The sequence below is a fragment of the Physeter macrocephalus genome, chromosome 4, assembly GCF_002837175.3.
Source record: "Physeter macrocephalus isolate SW-GA chromosome 4, ASM283717v5, whole genome shotgun sequence".
Lineage (NCBI taxonomy): Eukaryota > Metazoa > Chordata > Mammalia > Artiodactyla > Physeteridae > Physeter > Physeter macrocephalus.
The window spans coordinates 139,809,671-139,825,817 of record NC_041217.1 but is presented as its reverse complement, the minus strand read 5'-3'; the positions used below and the strand labels follow the sequence as shown (position 1 = coordinate 139,825,817).

At 40.6% G+C, this 16,147-nt stretch overlaps 1 protein-coding gene across 1 annotated transcript in view; it reads left to right on the top strand.

Moving 5' to 3' along the window:
- SCP2 (sterol carrier protein 2) overlaps positions 1 to 15,677 on the top strand; it is a 174,122-nt gene extending 158,445 nt beyond the window's left edge. Inside the window, exons 15-16 of the mRNA XM_024119754.3 lie at positions 10,500 to 10,579; positions 14,553 to 15,677. Coding sequence (XP_023975522.1) covers positions 10,500 to 10,579; positions 14,553 to 14,648 — 176 coding nt within the window. The 3' untranslated portion in view covers positions 14,649 to 15,677. The remainder of the gene's footprint in view (positions 1 to 10,499; positions 10,580 to 14,552) is intronic.
- Positions 15,678 to 16,147: the final 470 nt, after the last annotated feature.

Here is a 16,147-nt window from a genome sequence, read left to right as displayed (position 1 = left end):
CATTGAAGTGGTTTCCCTCTATGCCCACTTTCTGGAGAGTTTTTATCATAAATGGGTGTTGAATTTTGTCAAAAGCTTTTTCTGCATCTATTGAGATGATCATATGGTTTTTATTCTTCAATTTGTTAATGTGGTGTATCACATTGATTGATTTGTGTATATTGAAGAATCCTTGCATCCCTGGGAAAAATCCCACCTGATCATGGTGTATGATCCTTTTAATGTGTTTTTGCATTCTGTTTGCTAGTATTTGTTGAGGATTTTTGCATCTGTATTCATCATGATCTTGGTCTTTAATTTTCTTTTTTTGTAGTATCTTTGTCTGGTTTTGGTTTCAGGGTGATGGTAGCCTCGTAGAATGAGTTTGGGAGCGTTCCTTCCTCTGCAGTTTTTTGGAAGAGTTTGGGAAAGATAGGTGTTAGCTCTTCTCTAAATGTTTGATAGAATTCACCTCTGAAGCCATCTGGTCCTTGACTTTTGTTTGTTGGAAGATCTTTAGTTATACTTTCAATTTCACTACTTGTGATTGATCTGTTTATATTTTCTAATTCCTTCTGGTTCAGTCTTGGAGAGTTTTATCTTTCCAAGAATTTGTCCATTTCTTCCAGGTTGTCCATTTTAATAGCATATAGTAGTCATTGTAGTAGTCTCTTATGATTCTTTGTATTTCTATGGTGTCAGTTGTAATTTCTCCTTTTTCATTTCTAATTTTATTGATTTGAGTCCGCTCCCTTTTTTACTTGATGAGTCTGGCTAAAGGTTTATCAATTTTTTTAAAAATATCCTCAGAGAACCAACTTATAGTTTTATTGATCTTTGCTATTATTTTCCTTGTTTCTATTTCATTTATTTCTGCTTTGATCTTTATGATTTCTTTCCTTCTACTGACTTTGGGTTTTCTTTGTTCCTCTTTCTCTAGTTGTTTTAAGTGTAGGGTTAGATTGTTTATTTGAGATTTTTCTTATTTCTGGAGGTGAGATTGAATTGCTATAAACTTCCCTCTTAGAACTGCTTTAGCTCCATCCCATAGGTTTTGGGTTGTCATGTTTTCATTGTCATTTGTTTCTATGTATTTTTAAATTTCCTCTTTGATTTATTCAGTGATCTCTTGGTTATTTAGCAGTGCAGTGTTTAGCCTCCATGTGTTTGTGTTTTTTACAGGTTTTTTTTTTCCTGTAATTGATTTCTAATCTCATAGTGTTGTGGTCAGAAAAGATGTTTGATACGATTTCAATTTTCTTAAATTTTCCAAGGCTTGATTTGTGACCCAAGTTGTGATCTATCCTGGAGAATGTTCCATGTGCACTTGAGAAGAAAGTGTATTCTGCCACTTTGGGGTGGAATGTTCTATAAATAGCAATTAAATCTATCTGGTCTGTTGCATCATTTTTTTTTTTTTTCTGGTATGCGGCCCTCTCACTGTTGTGGCCTCTCCCGTTGCGGAACACAGGCTCCAGACGCACAGGCTCCGGACACGCAGGCTCAGCAGCCGTGGCTTACGGGCCCAGCCGCTCCGCGGCATGTGGGATCTTCCTGGACCGGGGCACAAACCCGTGTCCCCTGCATCGGCAGGCGGACTCTCAACCACTGCGCCACCAGGGAAGCCCTGTTGCATCTTTTAAAGCTTGTGTTTCCTTATTTATTTTCATTTTGGATGATCTGTCCATTGTTGTAATTTGGGCGTTAAGGTCCCCCACTATTATTGTGTTAACTTGATTTCCCCTTTTATGGCTGTTGACATTTGCCTTATGTACAGAGGTGCTCCTCTGTTGGGTGCATAAACATTTATAATTGTTATACTTTCTTCTTGGATTGATCCCTTGATTATTATGTAGGGTCCTTCCTTATCTCTTTAACAGTCTTTATTTTAAACTCTATTTTATCTGATATTAGTATTGCTCCTCCAGCTTTCTTTTGATTTCCATTTGAATGGAATATCTTTTTCCATACCCTCACTTTCAGTCTGTATGTGTCCCTAGGTCTGAAGTGGTTTCTTGTAGGCAGCATATATACGGGTCTTGTTTTTGTATCCATTCAGTGAGGCTGTGTCTTTTGGTTGGAGCATTTAATCCATTTACATTTAAGGTAAGTATCGATATGTATGTTCCTATTACCATTTTCTTAATTGTTTTGGGTTTGTTTATGTAGCCCTTTTTCTTCTCTTGTGTTTCCCACCTAGAGAAGTTCCTTTAGCATTTGTTGTAAAGCTGGTTTGGTGGCTCTGAATTGTCTTAGCTTTTGCTTGTCTGTAAAGCTTTTGATTTCTCCATCAAATCTGAATGAGATCCTTGTTGGGTAGAGTAATCTTGGTTGTAGGTTTTTCCCTTTCATCACTTTAAATATATCCTGCCACTCCCTTCTGGCCTGCAGAGTTTCTGCTGAAAAATCAACTGATACCCTTATGGGGATTCCCTTGTTTGTTATTTTTTGCTTTTCCCTTGCTGCTTTTATTTTTTTTGTGTGTTTTGAATTTAATTTTTGTTAGTTTGATTAATATGTGTCTTGGTGTGTTTCTCCTAGGAGTTATCCTGTATGGGACTTTCTGCGCTTCCTGGACTTGGGTGGCTATTTCCTTTCCCATGTTAGGGAAGTTTTCAACTATAATCTCTTCAAATGTTTTCTCAGACCATTTCTCTTTCTGTTCTTCTTCTGGGACCCCTATAATTCGAATGTTCGGTTGTTAAATGTTGTCCCAGAGGTCTCTGGGACTATCCTCAATTCTTTTCATTCTTTTTTCTTTATTCTGCTCCTTGATAGTTATTTCCACCATTCTGTCTTCCAGCTCACTTATTTGTTCTTCTGCCTCAGTTTTTCTGCTATTGATTCCTTTTAGTGTATCTTTCATTTCAGTTATTGTGTTGTTCCTCACTGTTTGTTCTTTAGTTCTTCTAGGTCTTTGTTAACATTTCTTGTATTTTCTGGTTCCGTGCCTCCATCCTCTTTCTGAGATTTTGGATCATCTTTTTAAAAATTAATTAGTTTATTTATTTTTGGCTGCATTGCGTCTTCAGTGCTATGCACGGGCTTTCTCTAATTGCAGTGAGCGGGGGCTATTCTTCATTGTGGTGTGCAGGCTTCTCATTGCGGTGGCTTCTCTTGTTGTGGAGCACGGGCTCTAGGCACATGAGCTTCAGTAGTTGTGGCACATGAGCTCAGTAGTTGTGGGTCATGGGCTCCAGAGTGCAGGCTCATTTGTTGTGGCACACAGGCTTAGTTGCTCCATGGCATATGAACCTGTGTCCCCTGCATTGGCAGGTGCATTCCTAACCACTGTGCCACCAGGGAAGCCCCTGGATCATCTTTACTATCATTACTCTGAATTCTTTTTTCAGGTAGGTTGCCTATTTCCTCTTCATTTATTTGGTCTTGTAGGTTTTTACCTTGCTCTTTCATCTGTAACATATTTTTTTGTCGTCTCATTTTTTTGATGGGTGGGGCTGTGTTCCTGTCTTACTGGTTGTTTGGCCTGAGGCGTCCAGTGCTGGAGTTTTTGCATTTGGTTAGAGCTGGGTCTTGGTGCTGAGATGAGGACCTCTGGGAGATCTCACTCCTATTAATATTCCCTGAGGTCTGAGGTTCTCTGTTAGTCCAGTGGTTTGGACTCAGCGCTCCCACCACAGGACCTCAGGGCTGACCTCTGGCCTGGGAACCAAGATCCCTTAAGGTGCACGGCAAGGCAAAAGAAAAAAGAAAAGGAACAGTACAATAACAAAGAAAAAAAAAAAAAAAAAAAAATTAGAAAAATTTTTATAAGTTAGAAAAAATAAATATATAAGTGAAACAACAACAATAAGGTAAAACACAACCACAAACCCCACCCCCTGAAAAAAAAAAGAAAAAAGGGCCGGAAAAGGCCTTGGCTGTGGGAGGCAGCGCTTAGGTTGGGGTGGGGCCTGTGCTCAGGATCCACGAGGCAGGAAAAGACAGCATGGCTAGAGCCGGCTTCGGACATTGGAGTTCAGAGGTAAGGCCCTGGGTAGGGGTGCAGGGGCAGAGTTTCGGCCCAGTGCAGCAGGAGGGGGCCTCAGAGGGCAGAGGATCTGGCCTGGGACCTTAGTAGGCTCCCAGGGGCCCGAGTGGGTGGGGGAAACGCTGGCCTAGTTCCCTTCCCATACTCCCAGTCCCCGCTGATCCCCTCACTGTGAGTGGGCCCCTCCCGAGCGTGGAAATCCCACCCTTCCCCAGCCGCCCCTCAGTGCACCGGTCCCGTCTAGCCTCTACTCCCCACCCACGCCCTCAGGACCCGGGCGGCCGGAGGGGGTCTGGGAGGGCAGAGGATCATGCCCGGGACCTCAGTAGGCTCCCCAGGGCCCAAGTGGGTGGGGGAAATGCTGGCTGACTTCCCTTCCGATCCTCTGACCTCTCAAGGGTCTCTCCCCTTCCCCGTTGCTCCCCTCACCGTGGATGGGCTCCTTCAGGTGTGAGAACCCCTAACCTCCCCCAGCCATCTCTCAGGGGTGCCAGTCCCGTCCCACCTCCACTTCTCCTCCCCGCTCCCTCCCCACCACGTCCCACCTGGTCATTCGGGGTTCCTCCCGTCCCCTTAGGTGTCCGTGGTTTCCCACCAGTACCTGTAGGTTCCGTAGTTGTGAGGAGATGCGAACTCTGTGTCCTCCTACTCCTCCATCTTGACTCTGCCCCAAGGAGATTTATGAAGAAAAATTTTCCTGTTTTGTTGTTATTGTTTGTTTGTTTTGAAAGATTATATGCTTATGGAAACATGGCAAATTTTCAGAAAAACCTTGCTCTCTGCATATGGACTCTGGCAGTGAGCTCTTCCCACATTAGGTGCCCCATCCCATACCTGAAGGGATTTTACCCTGAATTTCTGCTGAAACTGATACTTGTTGGCAGCCAGGAGTGGCGTTGAAATATGGACTTACCAGTAAAAGCTACCATGGGAAATTGCCAGCTCCTTTTACATCAGCCAACAAATGACCATTTGTTAGAGATCAGCTATGTTAAAGCATTAATAACCTGTCCTAGTTTGAACTGGCATCTTAAAGAGAATTGCTAGATCTTTTGACATGTACGTACTATTGAGAGGTTTACTTTCTGTTAACAAAGTAAGATTTACTTAAATGTATTTCATTTGCTTATATTCTAAGAGTTTGGTAATGATACAGATGGTTATATCAAGGACTTTTCGGCTTTGTGCATTTTTCCATAATCTTTTCTTGCTGCCTGGTGTTTCTCGATGAATTCGGCCCCTCCCTCCTCTCCTTTGAAATGACTCGCATATCTCCAGGAAGCCAACTTTAATTAATTTAACACGATATATTATTCTTTCATTCGTATATTCTTCCGTCTCAGCACCTGTTTGAGTTCTCAACCCTGCCCCTTAATGGGGAACATGGTACAGAAAGCCTCAGAGTCTCTCATCCCCAAGGTACAGGGGAAAGAGCATAGCCTTTGGAGATACCGAAACCTGGGTTCAGACCTTGGCTCTGTCACTTACTAGGTATAAACCTTCCCTGAGTCCAGTTGTCTCATCTAGAAAATGGTGAGAATAATGTCTATCCATGGAGCTGTTGTGGGGATTAAATGAGATATAAGGTATGTAAAGCCCCTAGCATGGTAAGTGCTCAGTAAATCATTGCTTCCTCCCCAACCCATATATTAAACATTAATTTTGCGTAAACACATTGGAATTGTCTGTGACTCCTCAAAAGGACTAGGGGAGCTGAGAAAGCATCTGGGATACATCAGATGCAGATGAATTGGTGAAGGCTCAATTAAAACTGAGCTGTTGAATGTTTGTATTCTTCCTGTAACAGGGGGAAGCCATAGAGCTTAGGAGTTGGGAGTGTGGGCTTTGGCAGCAGGAGTCTGCTTTCATACCTAGCTCAGCCACTTAGTAGCTGTGTGACCTTGGGCGAGTTGTTTGACCTCTCTGACCCTCATAGGGTTATTGTAAAGATCAAATGAGTCCAGGTATGTGAAGTAATCGGCATAGTGAGAGCTCAGTAAATGCTGATATAGTAAACGGCAGCAGCAGCAGCATTTATTTCCTGAAGTCACCTTTTTATTGACTATGAGTCCTTTTTTTGGCATATTAGGATCTAATCCAGCTATGAATCAAGTCCAGTTATCTCAATTTGCTAGCTTTTTTTCTCCCTGCTCTTTGATGTTATATATCTACAAGAGAACTGGATTTTCTAGGTTGTAAATACTTAATTTTTGAGACTGAAGACCTTTTTTCAAGTAATAAGAGAAAATTTTGTTACAGGGAAAGATGGAGTGGCTATTGAATCACAGTCATTTTATGGGCTATCCCTGCATTCTAAGACATATAATAAAAACTTTTATTTTCAGTCTTCTTTTTGTTACTTAATAATATAGGCATGCTGTACTTTCATAGTTTACCCCCATCTTAGGCCATTTGGGCTGCTCTATCGAACATACCACAGCCTGGGTAGCTTATAAGCAACAGAAATTTACTTCTCACAGCTCTGGTGGCTGGAAGTCCTAGATAAAGGCATCAGTATGGTCCCGTTTGGTGAGGGCCCTCTTCCTGGTTCATAGCCAGTGCCTTCTTGCTGTGGGCTTATATCATGGAAGGAGCTAGGTGTCTCTCTGGAGTCTTTTTATAAGGCATTAATCCCATTCATAAGGGCTCTACCCTCATGACCTTCCAGAGGCCCTCCCTACCAATACCATCACATCAGGCATTAGGATTTCAAAATACGAGTTTTGCGGGAGATACAAACATTCAGACCATAGCAACTCCTATCTTTTTTTATTAAGGCACAGATTATCTAACTATTGGGCCGTAATTTGATATTATTACTATTAGCGGTAGTAGTACTATTAGAGTACTATTGTTATATTGATTGCCTGAAACACTGACTACTGAAAATTTTGATTTCTTGGTGAATTTTTCCTTTTGCACTTGTCCAAGGTAGACATTGCTGATTTAGCAATAAGATATTAGAGTCTTTGTGGTACGGCCTTTTTTGCATTATACTTTGGTTATGCTACTAAAATTAATATTTTAAACCTATTTGCAGGGCAGGAATAGAAACGCAGACGAAGAGAACGGACACGCGGACACCGGGGAGATGGGGAGGGTGGGAGATTAGGATTGACATATATACACTACCATGTGTAAAATAGATAGCTAGCTCGGAGCTTTGTGATGACCTAGATGGGTGGGATGGGGGGTGTGGGAGGGAGGTCCAAGAGGGAGGGGATATATGCATACATATGGCTGATTCACTTTGTTGTACAGCAGAAACTAACACAACATTATAAGGCAACTATACTCCAATAAAAAAATTAATATTTTTACAACTTTGTTTTTATATAGGAATACATACTTAAGTGCAAAAAAATTGGGGAAGATAGAGAAAATGAAAAAATTACTCTCCTATAATCCTACCGTCTATATAAGGGGTTGACAAATTATGACCTGTGGGCCAAATTCATCCCGCCACCTGTTTTTTTTTGTTTTGTGTAAAAGTTTTTTGAAGTCTAGCCTATAAGGAAGGGCATGAATCTGTAGTGTACAGCCTGATAAATGTTAACAAATGAATACATCTTCCAGATCAAGATGCATAATGTTGCCAGCACTGTAGAAACCTCCCTGACACCACCTCCCATCACTATCCACTCCCAAAAGGAATCACTATTCCAAATTGTCACCATAGGTTGATATTATTTATTTTAGAAATTCATATAGATGGAACCATACAATATTTACTCTTTTAGGTGTGGCTTCTTTCACTCAGCATTGTAAGATTTATTATATTGTTGCATGTAGCAGTAGTTCATTTTTACTATGTGAATACACCAGAATTTATTTATTCAGTTCATGGTTGCTGTATCTTCACAGTTTTCCATTTTGTGGCCTTATGAATAAGGGTGTTACGAACATTCTCATATGTGTCTTTTAGTGGACACATGTACTTATTTCCATTTGGCATATAACCAGGAGTAGAAATATTAAATCATGAGCTACCATATAGCCAGTTTTTTGATATGGATATACTATTTTACAGTCTCTTCCATATTATATGAGAGTTTCATTTGCTCCACATTTTTGACAGTACTTGGTAATGTCAGTTTTTTTTTTTAAGTCAGGTTCATTGAGGTATAATTTGCATACAATAAAATCTACCTTTTTTAGATGTACAATTCTATGAATTTAGACAAATGCGTACAGTTGTATAGCCACTACCAAAAATCAAGGTATAGAATATTTCCAAAAAATTTCGGGGCTTCCCTGGTGGCGCAGTGGTTGAGGGTCTGCCTGCTAGTGCAGGGGATGCAGGTTCGAGCCCTGGTCTGGGAGGATCCCACATGCCGCAGAGCAGCTAGACCCGTGAGCCACAACTACTGAGCCTGCGTATCTGGAGCCTGTGCTCCGCAACAAGAGAGGCCGCGATAGTGAGAGGCCCGCACACTGCGACGAAGAGCGGCCCCCACTTGCCACAACTAGAGAAAGCCCTCGCACAGAAACGAAGACCCAACACAGCCAAAAATAAATAAATAAATAAATAAATTAATTAAAGCACCCTTAATTTAAAAAAAAAAATGTCCTCATGTCCTTTTGTAGTCAAACCCCTTCTCTCACCCTTAGGCCCTGGCAACACCTGATCTGATTTCTGTCCCTGTAGTTTCACTTTTTCCAGAATGTCATAAACTGCAAATGGAATCAAACAGTATGCAGCTTTTTGAGCCTGCTTCTTTCATGTATTATCAGTAGTTTGTTCCTTTTTGTTGCTGAGTAGTTTATCCATTCACCAGCTGGAGTATATTTGTTTTTTTCAGCTTTTGGCAATTTGAATAAAGCCACTATGAGCATCCACATACAGGTTTTTGTGTGGATTTATGTTTTCATTTCTCTTCGGTAAACACCTAAGAATGGGATTGGTAGGTCATATGGCACGTGTATGTTTAGCTTTCGAAGAAATGTCCAGACTGTTGTCTAAAGTGGCTGCACCATTTTACAGTCCCCTCCAGCATTGTTCTGACCTTTTAGTTGCTCCTCATCCTCACCAGTACTGGGTATTATCTTTTTTTTCTTTTTAAGCCATTCACTCTAGTAGTATCTCAACTGTACTTTTAATTTGTATTTTCCTGATGACTAATGGAATTGAACACTGTTTCATGTGCTTTTTTTGACCATTTGGAGATCTTTTGTATGTTCCTGTTTATGTTATTTGCCCACTTTTGTATTGAACTATCTAACCTTTTCTAATTGAGTGATAGGAGTTTTTTATATTTTCTGGATACAAATTCTCTGTTAGATCTGTGAGTTGCAAATATCTTATCCCTCTTGGTCTGCTACCTGTTTTGAAAATAGTTTTATTGGAATACAGCTACATTCGTTTATGTATTCTCTATGGCTGCTCTTGTGCTACAGGTGCAGAGTTGAGTAGTTGCAGTAGAGACCTAGTGGCCTGCAAAGTATTTAGTGTCTGATCCTTTACAGCAAAAGTTGGTTAACCCCTGATCTAGATAACTATTCATCTTCTAACAAATTACCACAAACTTAGTGATTTAAAAAAATGCACACATTTATTTATTACCTCACAGCTTCCATGGGTAAGTTGGCTGAGGACAGCTTGGCTGGGTCCTCTGCATAGGGTGTCGCAGGCCGCAGTCAGGGTGTTGGCCAGGCCTGAGTTCTCATCTAGAGACTTGACTGGGGAAGTGGTTCGTGTCCAAGTTCACTGATGTTGCTGGCAGAATTAATTTCCTTGTAGCTGTGAGAATGAGAGCTTTAGTTTTTTACTGGTTATTGGTCAGAGTCTGCCCTCAGCTCCTAAAGGTCAGTACCCTGCCATATAGCCCCTCTTCATATGCAGTATGCAGTTCACTGTATAGCAGCTAGCTTATTCAAGGCCAGCAGGAGAGTGAGAGAGAGCCTGCAAGACAGAGTCTTATACTGTGTAACAGAATGCAGGAATGACAGCCCATCACCTTTGCCACATTCTTCAGGCTAGAAGCAAGTCACAGGTCCTGCCCACACTCGAGAGTAGGGGATTATACAAAGGCATGAATACCGGAAGGCAGGGATCACAGGGGTCGTCACCTTAGAGTCTGTGTGCCACAGTAGCTATTATTAATATATTGGTCTCTGAGTTTACAGATGTTTTCCCTATACATACATAATTGAATATCTGTTTTTAAGCAAAACTTGGGTCCATTCTTACAGTTTGTTTTGTAACTGGCTTATATAACAGTATCATGAAGAGTATAACAAATATCTTTTCAGGTCAATAAAATGTAGGTCTGCATCATCTAATGACTGCATTGTATCCCATTATATGAATATACCATGATTTATTTAATAAATTCCCTCTTGTTAAATATTGAGGTTGCTTGTGATTTATGTCACATTTCACCAGGCTGCCGTAGAGCATATGTGAGTGCCCATTTGTCCACACTAATTCTGGATGTGATTCTGTTGCAGTCAGTGGCTTTTGACTAAAATGTATACATGAAACTGAACACTCCCCTTTTCTCCTTCCTTCTGCATGTCTCTGTTTTAGATAAGAAGGCCGACTGCACAATTACCATGGCTGACTCGGACTTACTGGCTTTGATGACTGGTAAAATGAATCCTCAGTCGGTAAGTATGATGGCGCTTATATCCTTTTCTTAGGTGGGTTTTAGCCCATTTCACTTCATCACCTTCCTCAACCTCATCCCATAAAGTGCAAAGTGGTCAAACCCACAAAACTCAGTGTTCCCCAAATGTTCACTTAACAAATGACAAACAGTTGTGAAGCTAATGATGTGCCAGACAATGCTCGGTGTGCTGGAAATGTCCAGATGTAGAAGAAATAGTTCCCATGCTCAGGGCGTCCACAATTTGGTACGAGACAGGTCTGCAAAAGAGTAAGTGCAGGGCTTCCCTGGTGGTGCAGTCATTAAGAATCTGCCTGCCAATGCACAGGACGCGGGTTTGAGCCCTGGTCTGGGAAGATCCCACATGCTGTGGAGTAACTAAGCCCGTGCGCCACAAACTTGGGTCCATTCTTACAGTTTGTTTTGTAACTGGCTTATATAACAGTATCATGAAGAGTATAACAAATATCTTTTCAGGTCAATAAAATGTAGGTCTGCATCATCTAATGACTGCATTGTATCCCATTATATGAATATACCATGATTTATTTAATAAATTCCCTCTTGTTAAATATTGAGGTTGCTTGTGATTTATGTCACATTTCACCAGGCTGCCGTAGAGCATATGTGAGTGCCCATTTGTCCACACTAATTCTGGATGTGATTCTGTTGCAGTCAGTGGCTTTTGACTAAAATGTATACATGAAACTGAACACTCCCCTTTTCTCCTTCCTTCTGCATGTCTCTGTTTTAGATAAGAAGGCCGACTGCACAATTACCATGGCTGACTCGGACTTACTGGCTTTGATGACTGGTAAAATGAATCCTCAGTCGGTAAGTATGATGGCGCTTATATCCTTTTCTTAGGTGGGTTTTAGCCCATTTCACTTCATCACCTTCCTCAACCTCATCCCATAAAGTGCAAAGTGGTCAAACCCACAAAACTCAGTGTTCCCCAAATGTTCACTTAACAAATGACAAACAGTTGTGAAGCTAATGATGTGCCAGACAATGCTCGGTGTGCTGGAAATGTCCAGATGTAGAAGAAATAGTTCCCATGCTCAGGGCGTCCACAATTTGGTACGAGACAGGTCTGCAAAAGAGTAAGTGCAGGGCTTCCCTGGTGGTGCAGTCATTAAGAATCTGCCTGCCAATGCACAGGACGCGGGTTTGAGCCCTGGTCTGGGAAGATCCCACATGCTGTGGAGTAACTAAGCCCGTGCGCCACAACTACTGAGCCTGCACTCTAGAGCCCACGAGCCACAGCTACTGAGCCCATGCACCACAACTACTGAAGCCCGCGTGCCTAAAGCCCGTGCTCTGCAACAAGAGAAGACACCGCAATGAGAAAGAAGCCTGCGCACCGCGACGAAGAGTAACCCCTGCTCACCGCAGCTAGAGAAAGCCTGCACACAACAGACCCAATGCAGCCAAAAATAAATAAATAAATTAAAAAAAAAAAAAAAAAGAGTAAGTGCAGCCAAATGTCCAAGGTGCCCTGCCTTGCTTGTGGTCGGGGAGGGTGGAGGAAGGAGAAGCCACATCTTCCTGGGCCATCAGAGAAGGCTTCACAGAGGAAACAATGCTTGGCTGAGTCCTGGGAGTGATTAGGAGTTAGCAGTGCACAGATGGAGAGTAGGAGCCATCAGATAGAAGGAGGGACGGGTGTGAACAAAGGCATGATCTTTTACATTTCGTATCTTTGCCCGTGCTCTTTTTGCCTGAGCTGTCCTTCCTTGACAAACTCCTTGCCTTTCAAAATGAACTTAGATGTTATGTCCAAAGACCTCCTACCACATTGTTGGGAAGCTATAGTCAGTCCCTCTTCTGGGCCACTTACTGGACTGCTAGCCTGGCACTTGTCTCATTATACTAGTCATAATGTGCCTATCTCTTCCCTATTAGATTGTGTGTATTCAAGGGAACAAAGCACATCTTGTTCATCTTTGTGTCTCCGGAACGTAGCATGATGCCTTGCGTTTTTGGGTTTTCACAATTAATTTGCATTTGTCTAAAATGTATTTATGCTTTGTGTAGATTTTCCAGGCCCCCAGATTGTCAGGGTTCTTCTTATACTCTTTAGTTGTACAGTGTTGAACAGACTTGATATACATTATCCATAGATAACATAAAGGAAGCTAAAATGCTGCTTTCCACTGTAACCTTATTTTTTTTGTTGTTGCCTCAGCCTGATTTGTTTTAGGTCTTGTTCCTGTGGTACCCTTGTAATTTGAAAGATTGGATAAAACAACTAAATCTGACTCCTACTCGTATTCCTTTTAAAAATGCTTTTTCTAAGCAACTAAGCATATTTCAGCTGATGCGTCGACAAGTGAGAGACTTGGCATCTGTGATGTTTCAACTGAATACACACCATTGATATTGACATTTCCACCCACTGCGCCCTCTCCAAAAATCTGGACAGAACAGAGGCCACCAATCTCGGAGCTGGCCGACGTCCTCCTTCCCACCCACTGCGGCTTATTCCACGGTGCACACCATGCACTTCCTTGGCAGTGTGGTCAGGCTTCGCACTCAGCTGCCCTCGTTCTCTCAGTTTATCTGTTTACCACCCATTTTGGGGAGTGAAGTGTCAGCTTACTTTTCCTGAACACCTGTTAGCACCCAAAGGAATTAAAGACAAAAATAGGAGACGTTTCTCTGTTAATGTGCTAATGGCCTTCCCTTATGCTCAGTAGAAGATTTGACTGGAAACCATTAAATGCAGTGGAAATTATAATTTCAGTGTTTGGCTACAGTTGAAACAAAGCAATGTGCTCTCCAGAAAGCACATGAAGAACACCTTAGGGGCCAGATTTAAATGATTCTTATGTTCGGATTCTCTAAAAAGTGAAGACTCATTTTTCTCTATAATAATTATTAAATGAAAAGTCATTTCCTCTTTTAATTAAGAAAAGGGAAATATGGTGAGTTTCTCTTCTAGGTACTACTGGTCCATATTTTTAAAGGACATATGTTAAATATATTGTGTTCTGAGACACTTGACCTTAAAGTCATCAGACAGAAGGCTGTGTGCCATATAGAAAGAAATATTTAGTTTGTCCAGACAGAGGAGGAAAAAAAAAGGAATTAGTCACCCTCACCAGAAGGTGTAGAGAAAGCAGAGCTCTGAGATTTCCTATGGATGAGGCAGAAGAGCCCCTCACTTCTTAATGAGTATACTTGTAAGGAAGCTAAGACTACCAGAACTTTTCCTGTAGCTTTTCCTTATTTTAAGACTTGAGTTAAAAGACTGAGATCGTAGCAGGGAAATCATGCTATGTTCCCAATTTTGCTATTTCTTTAAAGTTTTCCTGGGATTTTGTTACATGATAAATTTAGCAAACATCATGTGATCTAATCCCAGGCAGTTGTTAAATGGAACAAACTGTGGCTCTGCACTTGGGATTGGTTTGATTTTTCTTATTGAGCCAAAGATTAACACAGGCACCTCAGTCTCAGCAGTCTGCCTGGCCTCCCTCTGTAGGGAATAAATCTTTATCATGTAGACCAAAAAAGGGAGAAAAATGGTGACATTTCATCTGCATTGTATTGAATCCCAAGAGTTCATAAGTGTGTTATGCATGTGCTTTTTCTCCCTGCTAGCAGACCCACTGAACAAATGTGTAATGTTTTTAAACAAAATCGGTCTAGTATGAATCCACTCTGCCTAATATTTGGAAAATGTACCTACCACCTTTGAGGAAGGCAGGTAAAGGCAGACTCAATTTTTAAGAGAACACATTTGGGAAAGATGTGCCTTTTGACGGCTCTGTGTAAAGCATGACTTTTACAAATTCGTCCTTTTGAAGACTCTGGTTCTAAATCTCTTCCTGAAAGCCAAATTTCATATTTTGAAGAAAGTTTAAGAGACCTGGATAAATAAATCATCTCAGGGCTGGATAGTCTAGAAATATCAGCGGTCTCGAAACAAAAAACACCAAATGATAAATTTTCTTTCTTCTTCCTCACAGGCCTTCTTTCAAGGTAAATTGAAAATCACTGGCAACATGGGTCTGGCTATGAAGTTACAAAATCTTCAGCTTCAGCCAGGCAAAGCTAAGCTGTGAAGAACTCTCTTTGCCTACCTTTGAAAATCAAGATGAGATATATAGATATATATCCATATATTTCGTTGTCAGAACTTAGATTGAAACTACACATTGGCAAATAGCGTATTTGTTTTTAAGTGGGTGTGACCAATCCTGTTTTTCCTAAGGTCTGGGTGAATAGAACCTGATGGTGTACTACTGCTTTGCTGAATTGCATACAACTGTGCATTACAAAGTTAATACAGTAATTACGGTTTGGGGTAAAATTGAGTTTTAGAATAAAATTAGGAATAGCAAAATCCAAAAACTATGTAAACAAAAGCTCTCATTTTGCTTATAAAGTATATTTGAGGATTATTCTGCTGAAGATTCAATTTAAGTTTTCCTTGGGAGAACTAGGGAGGAAACAGAATACCAGTAGCTGACCAGTAATTAGTGTTGTGCACTTAATGACCTTAATCTGTTTTCCATTGATAATTTTTAAAATTCTGTACTGGGATTTTTTTAAAAAAAATCTTTACCGTTTTGCATTTCATGCCATCAAAACAGTATTTTCTTCCCAAATCAAAGAAATATGATCAAGGCTTGGGAGAAAAAATATATAGCTGAACACAGGCCTATTTTTTAAAACAAAAATATTTTTAAGTGAGTTTCCTTCTTGGAAAAAAATCAGTATATTAGAATCATAAAACACTGTTGTTAAAAATAATTGAACAAATAAAGTTTGCTTTGAGATGCACAGTTTTCAAATTATAATCTTATATTAATTTAATTTGTAAAACTCTCCTTCCTTTATAATTTTCCCTTTTCATATGTTTAGTTTAACAAGCCACATTTAATTTACTTTCCTAGTTTTTTTTATTCAATTTAAAGGAATATTACTTTTTATTCCTTTTTTTTAAAGGTAAATTTCATATCAGACTTCAGCATGTGATGTGTTTTCCCTACTTTTACCTTCCTAGTTTTTCTAATGCTAATGTTATTTCTAATAACTCGGTAAGATACAGGGTAAAATAATGTTTTTGGAAGAATGTTTAATAGAAAATTAAAACAGCTCTTCCTCATCTCCTTTGTTTTTATTGTGTATGTTCTTTTTGTTCAGGGTTTTCTAAATGATGGAGAGTAAGAGAAACATTGGGGATTTACAATCTGTGCTATCTAGACTACTATCTACTGGTTACTTTGGCATAGTCAATCACTAGCTCTTGATTAGGGAGGTGCTGTGTTGTGGTGGAAGGAGCACTTGACTAGGAGCCAGGAGTCTTGTTTCTCTTAGGCAAATAAGTAACTGTCTGCTAGCTTGTTTGCTAACTGTTTGCTAGCCTGTTTGCTAACCTGTTAAAAGAGGGCATTTAAGATGGTCTTTAAGGTCCCTTCTGTTCTGATAATCCTGTGTGAGTCTACTCAGAGCCCAGTAGAACTGTTTGGGAGTTATCCAGGTCCCACCTTTCTGCTGTTAACACGTTTACTTCACCCAAAGGTGGTCAGAGGTAAAAAGCCAGGTGGTTTCATTTTGC